Source organism: Poecilia reticulata, linkage group LG21 (genome assembly GCF_000633615.1).
Source record: "Poecilia reticulata strain Guanapo linkage group LG21, Guppy_female_1.0+MT, whole genome shotgun sequence".
In the NCBI taxonomy this organism is placed as follows: Eukaryota; Metazoa; Chordata; class Actinopteri; order Cyprinodontiformes; family Poeciliidae; genus Poecilia; species Poecilia reticulata.
Window position 1 is genome coordinate 2,067,911 of NC_024351.1, and position 15,323 is coordinate 2,083,233.

The following is a 15,323-nucleotide window of genomic DNA, read 5'->3' on the forward strand; positions in this document are numbered from 1 at the left end:
AAAAATTATCTGCCAACAGAACAAGAAAATTTATCTTGTCAAGATTTTCCAAAACAAGAAAAAATATCTAACCAAGATAAACCTACAAATATCTTAAAATTAGTGTATTTGTACTTAAAACAAGCCAATTTTACTAATACAAATAGAATATATGAGATTTATTTTCTTAATACATAGAACATTTTTCTTAAAATAAGAAAATTTTACGCTATTTTAAGAAATTCAGTGTCAAGTAACATTTTCTTTACTTGAGATAATTTTTCTTAAAATAAGATAATATATCTTACTCGTATAAGTAAAATTGGCTTGTTTTAAGTAAAAATACACTAATTTTAAGATATTGTAGGTTTATCTTGGTAAGATATTTTTTCTTGTTTTAGAAAATCTTGACAAGATAAATTTTCTTGTTCTGTTGGCAGATAATTTTTCTTATTTTAAGAAAATTATACCCTATTTTTGTACTTTTTTTTCTTGTTTTTGAAAGGGGACTTTTTGCAGTGTAGCTAGCAAGCTAGTAAAAGCATAATAGCAGGTAATAATTAGCAGAAGCTTCCACCGTCTCCTGTCACTCAAACTCTCAAACTTAAAAGTTTGAGAGAAATTCTAATTTTGTCTCTTAATAATTTGAGGCTTTTGCCAAAAGTCCCGCAATAAAAAGAATACATAGAATATATTAGATTAAATGGACCTGCCATGACAACATCTAAGACCTGTGATTAACATATTTAGTTCAGAAATACTTTATTGATCCCAAATTAAAATTTTTTAGTAAATGTCGGTATAACATATTAATTAGATTTTTTTACAGGCCAACTTTTTTTATTTTTAAAGGAATTTAAGACATTTTAAGGCCTTAATTTTACATACATGAAATTAAGAAATGTTAAAAATGCTTGCTTCCTTTCTCGTTGTCATGGTTACCTTCAGAGTTGGCGGCGTCCCCGTTGGCGGGCGCGGCGGCGGCGCACATCTTCCTGGCGCTGGACAGCCCCCTGCTGTTGAGGAAGACGGGCAGGTGGACGATGTTCCTCATGTAGTCGTGTCCGTTGATGTTGGAGTCTCTCAGGACGCTGTTCAGGTTCTGGTTGATGGCTTTGATGATGATGTGAGGGTCGCTGGCGAAGATGGAGATGAACGGACCTTTGGAGAACAAAACCCGGACCTGCAGGGGAAGAGAGCCGTGCTTCTCAGTGGTGTGTAAATTTACCTAGGAGTTCCTCAGGGCTGCGTATTCAGGTCCACGTAGTTCACGCAGCATATCTTCTCACCGTGTCGAGCATCTGCAGGACTTTATCCTGCTCACAGGAGTCCAGACCGTCGATGACGACCACCAGCCGGGTCTGGTGCTGCGTGAAGCTGTCGATGGTCTTCGCCATCCTCGCCATCAGCTCCACCTCGTTCTTCAACACCTGTGGGAGAAAACCGGCGAAGCGTTAGGACATCCTGCAGACATGCTGGAGCTGCTGCTAGCAAATGCCCGTGAAAATAAGAATGAAATAAATTAACTGAAAAATTAATTCATTAATAAAACGAAAATGTAAAAAATATATATATATATTAAAAATTTTGTTATTGTCAGCAAATAAAAAAACACCTAAAATATATAATAAAAACAACAAAAAAGAAGTTGCTGTCAGAAAAATAAGATAAAAACATTAAAATAAAAAATAATGAAGTACTGATATAAAATAAATACAAATTAAACACAAAAATAAATACATAAAAAAGGAGCTCCTGCCAGGAAAAAGAAAATGATAAAAAACAAAAGTAATAAAAATAAAAAGGTAAAAAATCAATAGCAATAATAATGATAAAATAAGGCTGCACAGTGGCACAGTTGGTAGAGCTGTTGCCTTGCAGCAAGAAGGTTCTGGGTTCAATTCCCAGTCTTTCTGCATGGAGTCTCCATGTTCTCTCTGTGCATGGTGGGTTTTCTCCGGGTTCTCTGGTTTCCTCCCACAGTCCAGAAACATGACTGTCAGGTTAATTGGTCTCTCCAAATTGTCCCTAGGTGTGAGTGTGAGTGTGAGTGTGTGTGTGTGTGTGTGGTTGTGTGTCTCTGTGTTGCCCTGCGACAGACTGACGACCTGTCCAGGTGACCCCGCCTCTCGCCCAAAACATTAGCTGGAGAGGCACCAGCACCTCCTGACCCCACTGAGGGACAAGGGTGTTAAGAAGATGGATGAATGGATGATAAAATAAAATTATTGCATAAATGAGCAAAATAAAAAAAAGCGAAAAAGCTCAAATTAAATAGTAATAAAAATATGTAAACCAAGATCCTGTCAGGAAATAAAATGTAATAAAAAGTTCTCTGCAGGCTTCAAGCTGGACCCCGTCTGACCTTCATGAAGCCTTCGCTCTTCAGCTTGTGCATCCTGTTGGCGGCGCCGTGGAGCCTCTTCCTCTGCGAGTTCAGCACCGAGTCGGTGACCTGCCACCACGTCTTGCAGTTGAGCAGCAGGGCGAGGCCGACCACGCTGCCGATGGCGATCAGCACGGCGTTCACCGTCTGGTTCTCGCCGTCCACCCTGAAGACGGCCAGCAGCGCCATGCCGGTGATCAGGCAGCCCAGGACGAAGACGAAGAGGATGAAGGACGGCACGCAGCACGTCTTCTTCCACTTCTTTTTACCTGCAGGAGAGCAGAGAGGAAGAAACTGATCAAAGCTCCTTGAAAAGGATTTGAAGCATCTTTACTGCCCCCTGCTGGCTGGTTGGAATACTGACAGAACATAACGGCAATAAAATATTTAATTCATTTAAAAAACATTTTAAGTTAATTTTTCAATTCTAGCTTCATCTTTGTTTGTCTTTTAATGTACTTAAAGTTTATTGTCTTAATTAGTTTGAACAGAATGCAACAGAATCGATAATGGAATCGGTATCGATAGATTCTTATCAGTTTCCATCCCTCATCGTCCAGAGCGTCTCACCTTGCGTCTCCTCCGTCTTGAACACCCTGAAGAGTCGTGTTGCTAGGAAACCAAACTCTCTCTCGCAGGCGTCCGACAGCGTTGCGATCATCTCCGCCATGGACGTCTCTCCTCCCACGCTGGACAGACGGTTGTAGTCCGTGAACAGGAACCTGCAGAGGAGGTCAGAGTATCATCAGCGCTCGGCTCTCCTGTGTTTCCATGGCGATAAATACAACTGGGCCGATATTAATAACTGATGTAATTTCCTTCTTGCTGCCGTCTGTTTCTGGTCGTTTTTTTCCCCCAAAGGTGTCAGAACAGTTGCGATATATATATATATATATAATATCAGTAAATATCGGTTATCGGTCGATATTTACTGTATTAATATTTGATACTTATCTCGGCCCAAATTTTCATATCAGTGCATTCCTGATTTTTTTTTGTGTCAAAACTCGTTTAAAACTCGTTTCTGTGGATGTTATTTGTATTTAATGTTTGTACCTGCAGCCAATTCTCTTCCACACTTTGCAGATTACATTTCTCTGCTCCTGGTTTTACATCAGGAGGCGTACAGATAAAAACTGTCTGACCGTGACATCTGCCGCGCTCCTCCTGAGCGTTGAGCTAAAATCCTCATCCAGGTCCAGATAACTGATGGTTTTACACCTGCCTTTTTAAAAAGCTCTTCCTTTCTGCTCTTTGCCACGCTGCTTCCCGCTTGCTCTGTTTTGATGCCGGCCGGTTACGTCATCAACAAGCATCACTGCGGTTAGCTGGTAGGCTGCAGATCTCTGTCGTTTCTACCATATTTATGATGCAGGCTGTAGCGGCGTGCGTTACCTGACAGGCAGGGCTCTGGTGCTCTGCTCCGGCAGGTCCGGCGGGTTGACGAACATCAGCCTCAGCAGCAGCTCCAGGTAGCCGATGTGGCGGGCCAGGCGCGTGCTCAGCAGCCACGCCCACGTCCAGTTGTCGCCCTCGCGCCGCCCGCCGAAGTACACCACCACTGTGGAGCAGACAGACGGCTCCAGCAGCAGTTCCTTACAGGAGGAGGAAGAGAATAAACTGTGACGCACCGAAGAAGAGGTAGAGCAGCGCCAGCAGGCTGAGGGAGACGGCCATGGCCAGCTTGAGGTCGACGGTGAAACCGAGGACGACGGCGACGGAGCCGCAGAACAGCAGAGACAGGAAGACGACGAGCCAGGAGAACTGGAAGAGCGGCTCGATCTGCTGACCGGCAAACGTCTTCATCTCATCTGAGGAGCAGGAGGAGGAAAAATTCAAGCACTTTCAAGGTAACTTTTCAAAGTGTTTCAGCTCCACACTTTGAAATAAAACAATATTTTCAATTCACTGTTTTACCACTTAATTTATTACTGTTATTAAAAATGGTTTATGGTTAAATTTTACATTCTAGAGCACGGAAGAGAAAAGCTAAAATATAACAACACGTTTTTAACACATCTCACTGTTCTGAGAAAGCTTCTAATCAAACGTTATAATTTATTAAACAAATTGTGCAGTTTGAATATCAAACACTTTCAAGGCTTTTATACAGGAATAAAAGTCTCACCAAGCCTAACAGCACATTTCTAATTATAAGAAATGTAATTAATTGATAAATGTAATTTAATGATGTAAAATAAAAAACAAAACCGACATGATTTTGAAATGTTATTTTCTCAGCTTAAGAGCATCAATAAATATCAGTAAATCTGAAACAAGTGTGATTAACTGCAGTTACTGTTTGCAGTTTGGTGATATAAATCAGACATAAGTAAGAAACTTAAATGGTGACATGAAAGCTGCAGTTACAACCATTAATGTTAAATAAATGTAGTTATTTACCATCATTTTTATCATTATCACAGCACAACCACAGAAAATTGTGATAAAATGAGGTTTTGTGTGTGTGTGTGTGTGTGTGTGTGTGTGTGTGTGTGTGTGTGTGTGTGTGTGTGTGTGTGTGTGTGTGTGTGTGTGTGTGTGTGTGTGTGTGAGTGTGTGTGTGTGTGTGAGTGTGTGTGTGTGTGTGTGTGTGTGTGTGTGCTGACCCTCCAGTTTCTTGAGCAGGAAGCTCTTGCCGGAGCCCCACTGGGCGTACAGACCCACGCAGATGGGCGGCTGCATGGTGGGTTCGCTCAGGATGTCGGCCAGAGCCGAGCTGTACAGGTCGTAGCCCAGCATGTCGCCGTCCGTCTCCGTGGGCGACAGGTGACCTGTGGGGGGCGGAGCACATGAGAGGTCAGGTTACCGTTAGAAACGGGTCACATGATTGTCAGGGAGGAGGAAAACGTACGAGCGCCGAAGATCTGGGTGAGGATGCTCTTCTGGTGGCTGCAGTCGATGTTGTACGGCGTCTCCCCGGCCTTGTTGGGCCGGTACAGCAGGCGGCCATCTTTGGGGTTGCGGAGCAGCAGCTCAGCGAGGCGGCGGCTCCGGCCGCGGATGGCAACATGGAGCGGAGTGTCTCCTTTCTGGGAAAACGGACAGAAGCAATGAGGAAGTCATTGACGTGTCTGTACCTGCGTCTCCATGACAAATGAGCGCAAATCTTTGTCTGCTAGTGTAAAGACCACTTCCTGTCGTCTCCTTTGTGGTTTTCGGCAGTAGTAACATCTGGATGTTCTGCTGCCTCATGCCGTGTTTTCATTAAGCTAATTTATTTTGTAGTTTCAGTTTGAGTAATTCTGCTGTTAATGGAAACGCAGTTCGGGTTTGGAGGTTCTGGGACTCTGAGTCTCCCACCTTGTCCACCGCCGACACTTTGGCTCCTTTGTCCAGCAGCAGCTCCACGATGTCGATGTTCCTCATCTTAGTGGCTTTGATCAGCGGCGTTTCTCCGTCCTGACAGGAAAACACACACTCGTCATTGTCGTGATCAGCCCGGTGTGTGATCCTCTCTGGGATCCAGTGGATTCACCTTGGTGCACGTCTCGGTGTCGGGGTTGCACTGCAGGATGTCCCGGACCATGGAGGCGTTTCCCTTCTCCACGGCCCAGTACAGAGCCGTCTTGTTCTCCTGGAGACGCAAAAGGTCCGACAAAAACATGAGGGAGGAAATCTGCTAGCAATCCGAACAGATCCAACAAATATCAGAGAAGCAGATCGCTGAGGTCCTTTTAGATTCTGAACATGGACACGATGCAAACTCTTCTACAAGAACCTGAATCTGTTTTTAAGGGTTTTGTGTTAAAGAGCGAAACACACAGGTCCAGGAGAAAGTTGTCAGTTACACAAAAACTAATAAAATACATTAAAGTTTCCAGTTGTTGCAGTGACAGTGATGCTCCAGTAGTTTATGACCTTTGACCTGCCGGTCGGATCTCACCTGTCCTCTGATGTCGATGTCGGCGTATTTGTGCAGCAGCGCTCTGACGATCTCCACATGGCCGCCCCGCACCGCCCCGATCAGAACCGTGTCCCCACTCTGCAAACACACACTGTGCCGTTAGCTTCCCAGTGGAGCAGAACCGGAACCAGAACCGGAACCGGTCGGGTCCTAACAGACGGCGCCTCACCCGGTCGGGGATGTTGACGTACGTCCCGGCGTCCAGCAGGTCCTGGACGATCTCGGTGTGGCCCTCCTTGGCGGCGATCATCAGCGCCGTGTTGCCGTCCTTGTCGGTCATGTTGACGTTGGGGTTCCTCTTCAGCAGCTCCTTCACCACCTCCGTGTAGCCGCCCTTCACCGCCACGATCAGCGCCGTCATGGAGTTCTGAGGAGACCAGAGTCTGGTGCTTCAGCAGCAGAAATATCTGCGCTAAATGAGACCAGGATGCACAATTTCTGAACCGTTTCTCCTAAAATATGACGCGTAAAAATAGACTAATCAATTATTAACTATTAATCAATTATCCTGATAGTTATTCTATTATTCTGACTGTTTAATTATTATTTTTATTATTAGTCTGTTATTTTTTGATCGATTTTTCTTGTGATTAATCAATTATTCTGATGATTATTTGATTATTCTAACGATTAATCGGATAAAAAATATTGGCACATTCTGCAGATTTTTCATTTAACCACTTAAGCTTATAACCAATGTTAAAATATATAAAAATGTAAATAAACAAAGAGTTTAATTCACTTTTTAAACAACAAACTAAACATTTAATTGCCTAAAATGCATAAAGAGCATTTATTTAGTGAACACTGGATCATGCAGCTCAGGAAGCTTCTACTTGTTGCTGGACTGAACATCAGCACAGAGTTGTGCTGATCTGATGATTATATTTTGGATCGACAGAAAAAGATGCTGAAGCTAAAACTCTTCAGGAGTTCTTGGCAGAACAAATTTACAAATAAATAAGATTTTTTTTATCTTGAATACAAAATGCTTATTGATACAGTTTTGGCCCAGTTGCTGCTCTGAGTGTGTCGTTCTTTCAGGAAAAGTTCTTTCATTAAAGCATCTAAAAATTCAAACAGCCCAGTTTAAATCTGTTTCGTCTCCTGTACGGTGGCTGGGTGCGGACATACCGCCCCCTCCTGGTCGACGTCGGCTCCTTTCTCCAGCAGGTGCATCACGCAGTCGTAGTGTCCCTTCCTGGAGGCCCAGATCAGGGAGGTGGTGCCGTACTGTCCACAGAGACACACAGGGCCGTTCAGAGACAACATGGCTGCCGGTCATGATTCATTCTGCCTCTGACTGAGCGTCACCTTGTCTGAACAGTTCACTTTAGCTCCGTGCTCCAGCAGCAGCTTGACGATGTCGGCGTGTCCCCGTCCCGCCGCCCAGATGATGGGATACACGCTGTACTGCTCAGACAGGAGGAAGACGAGAGCATGAGGGGGTGACGCTCTACATCAGCAACATGTGGGGGTCTCACCTGTCCCGTGGTGTTGGGATTGGCTCCCTGCTCCAGCAGCAGCCGGGTCACCTCCACTCGGCCTTTATAAGCCGCCCACATCAGCGCCGTCCAGCCGCCCTGAACCACACGACCTCATCTTAGACACACATCCAGAGCACATCTGCTCCAACTACGTTTCCCATGAGGCATTGCTCCCACCATGTCTCTGTGCTCGATGTAGGCGCTGCTCTCCAGCAGCTCCTTCACCACCTCCAGGTGACCCTCTTTGGCTGCAGAGATCAGAGCCGACCAGCAGTCCTGGAAACACGCAGGAAGGTAATGTTACCATGGAAACAGCAGATAATGACCCGCTGGTATCCTAGCAACCACACAAGATAGAATAAAACCACAGAGGGGGTGAGGGGCGTTGGGTTTGCTCACCACGTCGTCCAGGTTGACGTTGGCTCCCCTCCTGATGAGCTCCTGGACGATCTCCAGGCTGCCCTGCTCCGCCGCCAGCATCAGCGGCGTCTGGCCGTTCTGCAAACACGCAAACAAATAAACACAAAACAAAAGACGTCAACAAACACAAACATGTAAGTAAAAACATGTCAACAAACCGAAACACAGAATAAATCAAAACATGTCAACAAAATGGGCTGCACAGTGGAGCAGTTGGTAGAGCTGTTGCCTTGCAGCAAGAAGGTTCTGGGTTCGATTCCCGGTCTTTCTGCATGGAGTCTCCATGTTCTCCCTGTGCATGGTGGGTTTTCTCCAGGTACTCCGGTTTCCTCCCACAGTCCAAAAACATGACTGTCAGGTTAATTGGTCTCTCCAAATTGTCCCTAGGTGTGAGTGTGTGTGTGTATGGTTGTTTGTCCTGTGTTGCCCTGCGACAGACTGGTGACCTGTCCAGGTGACCCCGCCTCTCGCCCGGTTCACTAGCTGGAGAGGCACCAGAAACCCTCCCGACCCCACTGAGGGACAAGGGTGCAAGAAAATGGATGTCAACAAAACATGCAAAATTTCTACATACATAAATGACGTTTTTGTTCAACAGATATGTTAAATAAATAAACCAGTACTTCAACAAATATTCTGATTAGTACATTTATATTGATTAATTCATTAGTCAATACATAAACAATTTGATCAAATAACCCGTTACGAAGCGGTGTGATGCGGTACGTACGTCACTGCGGCCGTCCACCTCCTTGAAGCGGTCCAGGTGAGCCTTCATGGCGGCCAGGTTCTCCTCCTCTACGTAGCTGAACAGGTTCTGGATGGCCAGAGTGGTCATCTTGATGGACGTGGTGGTGTCCATGTCTGCGGTTCCTCACTGCGCCCTCTGCAGGAAGACAGAGGAGTTTCAAACACCTCCAGAAGTTCACAGGTTTTCTGAATAAAAATAAAAGATGAGCGACTCCAGAGCTTCCTGCTGCGTCAGGAATGGTTTGAACCGCTGAGCTGCTGCTGCTGCAGCTGATATTACAGCCTGAGCCGACCCCAGATCACCCCGCTGCCTCCGCTCCCCGCCGATAAAACACTTCAATGGGGGCTGGATCTCATTTTCCATCACAGCCAGACGGTAAAATGTGGAGCTGTCGCCATGACAACAGCCTACACATCTCCCATACAAAGAGGGAGCCCAGTGAGTGAGTGAATGTTGATGCAAATGAGCAAACAGGGCGTTAGCTACGAGCTGAATCTGGGTGTGGATCCTTAATGTTCAGCCTGACGCCATAAAAATCCCCAAACGCTGCAGTCTGGGGACGGTTTCTCCATCCTAAAACCACAGAAACGGCTTCTGCTCATTTTTAACGTGTAATCAGAGAGTCGGGCCTTTAATAACAGCAGGATAATGAGCAGAATGCAGAACAAAAACGTGGTTTTCTTCTCTAACAGGGATTTAACAAACCGAGCAATTAGACTGAAGCTGACGAAACGATTCCTTCATGAAAACCGTTCTGAGATTTAGGATTTTTTACCTTTAAATCCAGTCGATAAACAACCCAGAAAAATTATTATTCACTCCATATTAACTCACTTTTTCTGTATAAATTCCAACGTTTCATTATTTCTTCCAGGTATTTATGTCAACAATGCAGTTAAAAGAGTAAATCTGAATTTAACTTAAAGTGTTTTAATCATTGTAAGTTTAAAAACAATTAATTAAATCCTAATTTTTCTTCTCTCATTCATTTTTTCCGTTATTTAATCACATAACTAAATCTAATGTGTTCTTACTGCTTTTGTATGGAAATACAATCAATAAATACATGTTATCCTAATTTTTACACTACTGTTTTTATCGAATTATGATGCTCATACTAATAAAAATCATCAGATGTTTGTAATAAAAACAGTAAAATCACACAGCTGTATGACAACAGGCCACGCCCCCGGCCTTACATCGGCGTTATATGGCTGCTGTAACCTGAACAACCTTCACCCTGTCGGACACATTCACTGATTTACGGCCTGCGGCGCCGAACCGCACAGAAAATCACCTAAAAAAAACAACTAAAAACGACACAATTCATAGCTAAAACCTCCGTTATAGCGGAAAATACCAGAACATCGGCGAGGATCTGATTCATTCCGACAGATTCCTCCGCGACAAGTGCGGATCAATAATTAATAGAACGGAAAAGGATGCTGACGGTGAGAAGAGCGGAGAGGAGGAGATTTACCTTTAGAAAAGAACAGCTTTCAGCCAGAATAGCCCGGTTCCGGTTCGGGGTTCGGGTTTTAGGTGCGTTTCTTCGGCCTGTTTTCGGATAACAGTCTGCGGTTATTCTCCATCCCCGACAACAGCAGCCATCTTGATTAGAATAACAACCGAAACAACAGCACGAGCCAATCACAACACGCCAATGCGTCATGCGCCAAAAACGAGGACATTATTTCCGCTTTATCCTGTCAAAATAAAAGCCCCAGTAACAGTTGTTTCCTGCATATATGCTGTTAATATCCGCCAACTTGATGATCCTGATTTAATTATTTATCAAAATGTCCACTTTCAACGTTAGTATTATACTAAAAACATGTTTTTGAAAAGCCTGCCAGGTTTATATTCAACTGCTGCATAAAAATTAAGATATACATGTTTATAAATATTTTAAATAACATGGTGTCAGAGTTTCCTTCTCAACTTTATCCAATTATTTCTGTAAACTCTGTTGTTTAAAACAGTTATAAATGTGTTCATAACATAAGGCCATAATGGATAAAAATAGATAATCATTGTCATAAATGTTCCAGAGCAGTATTATTAGAGGGACTCTGAACCCGTAACAGCTTCTCTGCATTCTGAAACCGATTTATTTACAACATCTCCAGCTGATGGGGACTTCCCCCAACATGCTTGTAGCTGTAACAGCAGTGAAAGGTGGTTAAAATGATCCAAAACCAAAGTTATGCTCTACTTTGCCTTGGTCCATCACATTAAATCTATACAAAGTACATTGAGGTTTGTGGTTGTAATGTTGATCAACATCAAGTTGTGTCAATATATTTGCATGCCACTGCATAAAGTTTTTCTATTTTTGGTGTCAATGTTTTCTTCTTTGAATCTGTTATGAATGCAGATTATCATCTGTGCAGTAAATCTACTTATCTTTATCAGTTCAGCGCATTAGCAGGAACTCTGCTCAGTATCAGTTTACTCAGGGTTAAAGTGCAGAAGACGTGTTACCTCATGAAAGTACAAGTTTACAGTGGATATACAGATAATCTAGACTGTGCCATCTGAGTCATTCCCCTCTAATCTATTACTAATACTCTCACCTGTCTACCTTCTTCTATCAAATATTTATTTGTAAATTCATCTGAATCTCTTGTTAAATTTAATTTCATCATACAAAGTGTTCATGTTTTTGGTTGTAAGACATTAAGGAGACATTTACATGACTTTATATGATTCCTCATTAATGTGCTGTGCAATAATAAAAATAACTGGAACCTTGGACACATTAACTGTAAAAAAAAAAATCCAACATTTATTCACATAATTTACAAAATAAACCAAATAAAATAAACAGTCAAAACAAACATGTCAAAACTACAAAGATAGGTGGCTGGTTTTTAATCACTGTTTTACATTAACATGTTCATTAGCAGTCACATCTTTTCAACCAGGTGTCATGGCAGAAACCTAAAACTAGGAATACAATTGTAGAACAAATACAAAAACAGAAAGATACAGAGAAAGATTCTGATTTTTCTGTGTCTTAGAAGAAAAGAGGCAAAGAAAACACTGATTTTTACTGATCGGCAGAACTGCTGACTGTTTAATACTCAGAGTAGTTTGGACGGAAAATGAGATTAAATTGTTTAGATAAACTAAAACCAGAAGTTTGACGGAAGAGAACATTTACAGCAACTTTACATAAATGTCTTCCTGCTATGCTTCAGTTGTCTTGAAAGTTTGAAGTTAGAAAACCAGCTAATTTTTGTCCTTGAAAGCCAAACTAACAGCTATAACCAACTCAACTCAAGAACATTTAATGAGAGATGAGTTTATTACAGTTTATTTTTTATCAAATTTTAAGGTGAGGATGTACAGGACAAATATTGGTTGGTTTTTATTTGGAACACAGTTTTAGCTAGCTTCCTTGATGTACGGTTAGCTAACAATTAGCAAGCTTGAAGCTCAAAAGTAAACACAAAGTAGCTCTTCCAGCACAATTTTTCAGCTACACTCAGTGTTAAAATAAATTAAACAACAAAAATATTGGTGATTAAATTTACACATGGATCAGTTTGGTAAATAACTCAAAATATGAGCAATTATAGCTAAATTAAACCACTAGCTAACATTAACAAACAGTTCAATACTGATTTTCTTTTAATTGAACAAAACAATGAAGGCTAGGTAAACTTTCCTTAAGCTGTGTTGTTTTATCTCCCAAAGAAAACATTGATGGAACAGAGAGAAACCCATAAAAATCATGGCTACAGCATAACTCACAGCCAACACTAAACTTAAACAAATGTAGAAAATGGGCATTCAGGAAGTGAAACATTGCAGTAGCCTTGACGGAAAACCTAATTTATTTAAAGCTACAAACTTTTTATAGCTACTTCTAGTGTGAGATTATTGTAAATCAACTGCTATAATACTGTTTTATGTCACTTTTGTCTCATCAAACTTACTGTATGGTCAAATACTATTTCATTTCTCATATCTTCTGTTTTGCAGGTGGAAATGTATGCAGTTAGCAAAACCCACCTAGCTGTAGCATCTTTGCACTTGGATTTAAAAGTTCTGTCAAAAATGATATATTTTCTGCAATTCAGATTTAAAACTGAACCAATACTGGAACAAAATATTTTCCGTTTTTTATTTAAAGGCCATATTCTATCATACGTTGGTGCCAAAAAACCTAAAATCTCACCACAGTGCAAAATCCTTGTTTTATACAAAAATCTGATTGTATTGTTGTCAACAAAAACTTTTCTAATGTTATTCTAATTCAGTCAGGTTGCGATGAAAACAAAACAAAATCAACATTTCTAAACTTTTCTTCAGTATTTCTTGACCAACAGACATAGAAGGGTAACCGCCATGTTGGCTTCCCTTACCAGACGATACGTCCTCCATATTGTGAGTGGCACAGTCTCCATGATAATCATTAGAACTATGTGTGCAAACATAGTTCTAATATGTTACAACTAACATATTAGTTTGAAATAAAATTGTTGAAATTTATTTCAGCAAAATTACAAATTAAATTGTTTTGCACACAATGAAACACTCATTTAGAATTACTGTCAAAAATATCTATAAATCAGAATAAGCTTAACCCCTAAGAAACACAAAATGCACTTACATCTACATTAATTTACCTCTTAAAACATGACAAACCACTTAATTATTTAGTTTTTGTCATAACAATCGAACTGTATCTATTTTGTTTCTCCAGAAATATATGTGCTGTTCAAAAGGGTCGCTGTAAAATCTTTCAAAATGCCACTCACAATATGTCTTTTACAGACACTTCCTGCACGATGCAGGAAGTGGGGTTGAACTTTGTGTCTCACCTGAGAGGACAGAAGACGGACAGGTGAGGACAGAATAATTAGCTGCAAGACCAAGCAGCTTTTTCTCCCCAGTGTCTGAGCTAAATGACGTAATGAGACGGAGTCTGAATGATGCGACAAGCTGTAAAGAAATAAAATATTACCATCCTGAGCTACCAGGCCAAACCCAACTGGAAAGGAAAATATGTAAAAAATAATCAAACTTGAAAGGAAAATCCTTTTCTGCTCATTTCTGAAGGTTTTTATCTTTTGCTTATCAAACCACATCTTTGTTTTTTTGGAATGAAACACCAGTAAGAACTTTAAACCAAAGTTACACATGTAAACACATCAAGACTTTTCTTTTTTCTTTTTTTTTTTAGAACAAATAAGGTGACTGAGTGAACAAACATTGGCACTTTTTCCAAAACTAACTTCTGTAAAATATTTAAAACTTTCCTTTAATCAGTCTGACTTCTATTCACACAACCCCTGTTGTCATAAAATTGTGTATTCCACCCTTTCACCTCTGTTTCTTTACATATCATCATATATTTCCTCCTTAATCCACAAGTTTCTGACAAGTAGGAAAAGGGAGTTGGTTTAAAATCATGGTAGTTCAGGCAGTTTGCACTGATCACACGCAGCTCTCCCATGTAAACTCACATTAGGTATTTATATTCTTAAACATGGCAGGTTTTTCTGAGTCTGTTCGCTGTCATTTCTGGCAGTCAAGATTCCTATAAGAAAAACAAAGAAACCCAGAGCCTGCTTTCACTTTTATCCCCCACTGAATCCAAATTAATCAGGTTTGGCCTTTTTTCTGTACCTAGTCCAGCAGGAGCATCACTCGGTCCATCCGGCTTCACATCCTCCCACACAAGTCCATGGAAATTTACAAGATGCTTCCGGCCCCGGCCTCAGGAGGCCTTCTCTTTGTGACTGTGGGTCTCTGCAGCCTCCAGGGGCTTCAGGCCTGCATCCTGGGAGCAGCTTTTCTGCTGCTCTTTGAGGCGCAGATGTCTGGGTTTGACCGGCAGCGCTACAGCCAGGAGGATGCACATGATGTGGAGGCTGAAGTACCACGATCTGCAGGAAGGAAGAAATAAGGAATGTGAACCTCAATTCCATCCTGGAAATAAGGTTCCATGCAAACCTGATTGTCAAAGTGCAAAACTAAATGTACAACCAGAGAAATGAAAGAGATGGCTGACCTGTAAAACTTTATGGACGGGCCCACAGACAGCAGGACAAAAGGCACCACCGTGTAGCAGATGGCGATCTGAGTGGCTGCCCACGTGATGACATCATAGAACAGTTTGTGGGCCGCAGAATGCAGGAAGTGGGGCCGAACTTTGTGTCTCACCTGAGAGGACAGAAGACGGACAGGTGAGGACAGATCATTACTCAGCCACAGGACTGATAGAGTATTAATAACAAAGTACAATAATGTATTAATATTAGCTTAATAACTTTTACTCTGGTTTTTACATTTCCAAGATTCATCTATAGCCAATCCATCCATCCATCCATCCATCCATCCATCCATCCATCCATCCATCCATCCATCCATCCATCCATC

The 15,323-nt window shown here is 41.9% G+C and overlaps 1 protein-coding gene and 1 long non-coding RNA gene across 5 annotated transcripts in view; both read right to left on the reverse strand.

The window, feature by feature from the left end:
- The window catches only part of kidins220b (kinase D-interacting substrate 220b), a 19,062-nt gene extending 8,490 nt beyond the window's left edge, over positions 1–10,572 (reverse strand). For 3 of the 4 annotated variants that reach the window (XM_008397109.2, XM_008397108.2, XM_008397107.2), the window contains exons 1-19: positions 10,411–10,572; positions 8,910–9,065; positions 8,159–8,257; positions 7,937–8,035; positions 7,757–7,855; positions 7,587–7,685; positions 7,407–7,505; positions 6,442–6,639; positions 6,252–6,350; positions 5,844–5,942; positions 5,669–5,767; positions 5,220–5,397; positions 4,975–5,139; positions 3,997–4,176; positions 3,761–3,926; positions 2,936–3,087; positions 2,345–2,634; positions 1,269–1,409; positions 922–1,162 (exon numbers count right to left, since the gene is read on the reverse strand). In XM_008397109.2, coding sequence (XP_008395331.1) covers positions 922–1,162; positions 1,269–1,409; positions 2,345–2,634; positions 2,936–3,087; positions 3,761–3,926; positions 3,997–4,176; positions 4,975–5,139; positions 5,220–5,397; positions 5,669–5,767; positions 5,844–5,942; positions 6,252–6,350; positions 6,442–6,639; positions 7,407–7,505; positions 7,587–7,685; positions 7,757–7,855; positions 7,937–8,035; positions 8,159–8,257; positions 8,910–9,041 — 2,635 coding nt within the window. In that variant the 5' untranslated portion in view covers positions 9,042–9,065; positions 10,411–10,572. The remainder of the gene's footprint in view (positions 1–921; positions 1,163–1,268; positions 1,410–2,344; positions 2,635–2,935; positions 3,088–3,760; positions 3,927–3,996; positions 4,177–4,974; positions 5,140–5,219; positions 5,398–5,668; positions 5,768–5,843; positions 5,943–6,251; positions 6,351–6,441; positions 6,640–7,406; positions 7,506–7,586; positions 7,686–7,756; positions 7,856–7,936; positions 8,036–8,158; positions 8,258–8,909; positions 9,066–10,410) is intronic. The other variant, XM_008397110.2, reaches the window with a different exon arrangement.
- Positions 10,573–11,774: 1,202 nt separating this feature from the next.
- On the reverse strand, positions 11,775–15,257 carry LOC103457148 (uncharacterized). Its single transcript, XR_532389.2, has 2 exons — positions 14,956–15,257; positions 11,775–14,830 (listed from the first exon to the last, which is right to left on the reverse strand). It is a non-coding gene; the product is annotated as an uncharacterized LOC103457148 (long non-coding RNA).
- Positions 15,258–15,323: the final 66 nt, after the last annotated feature.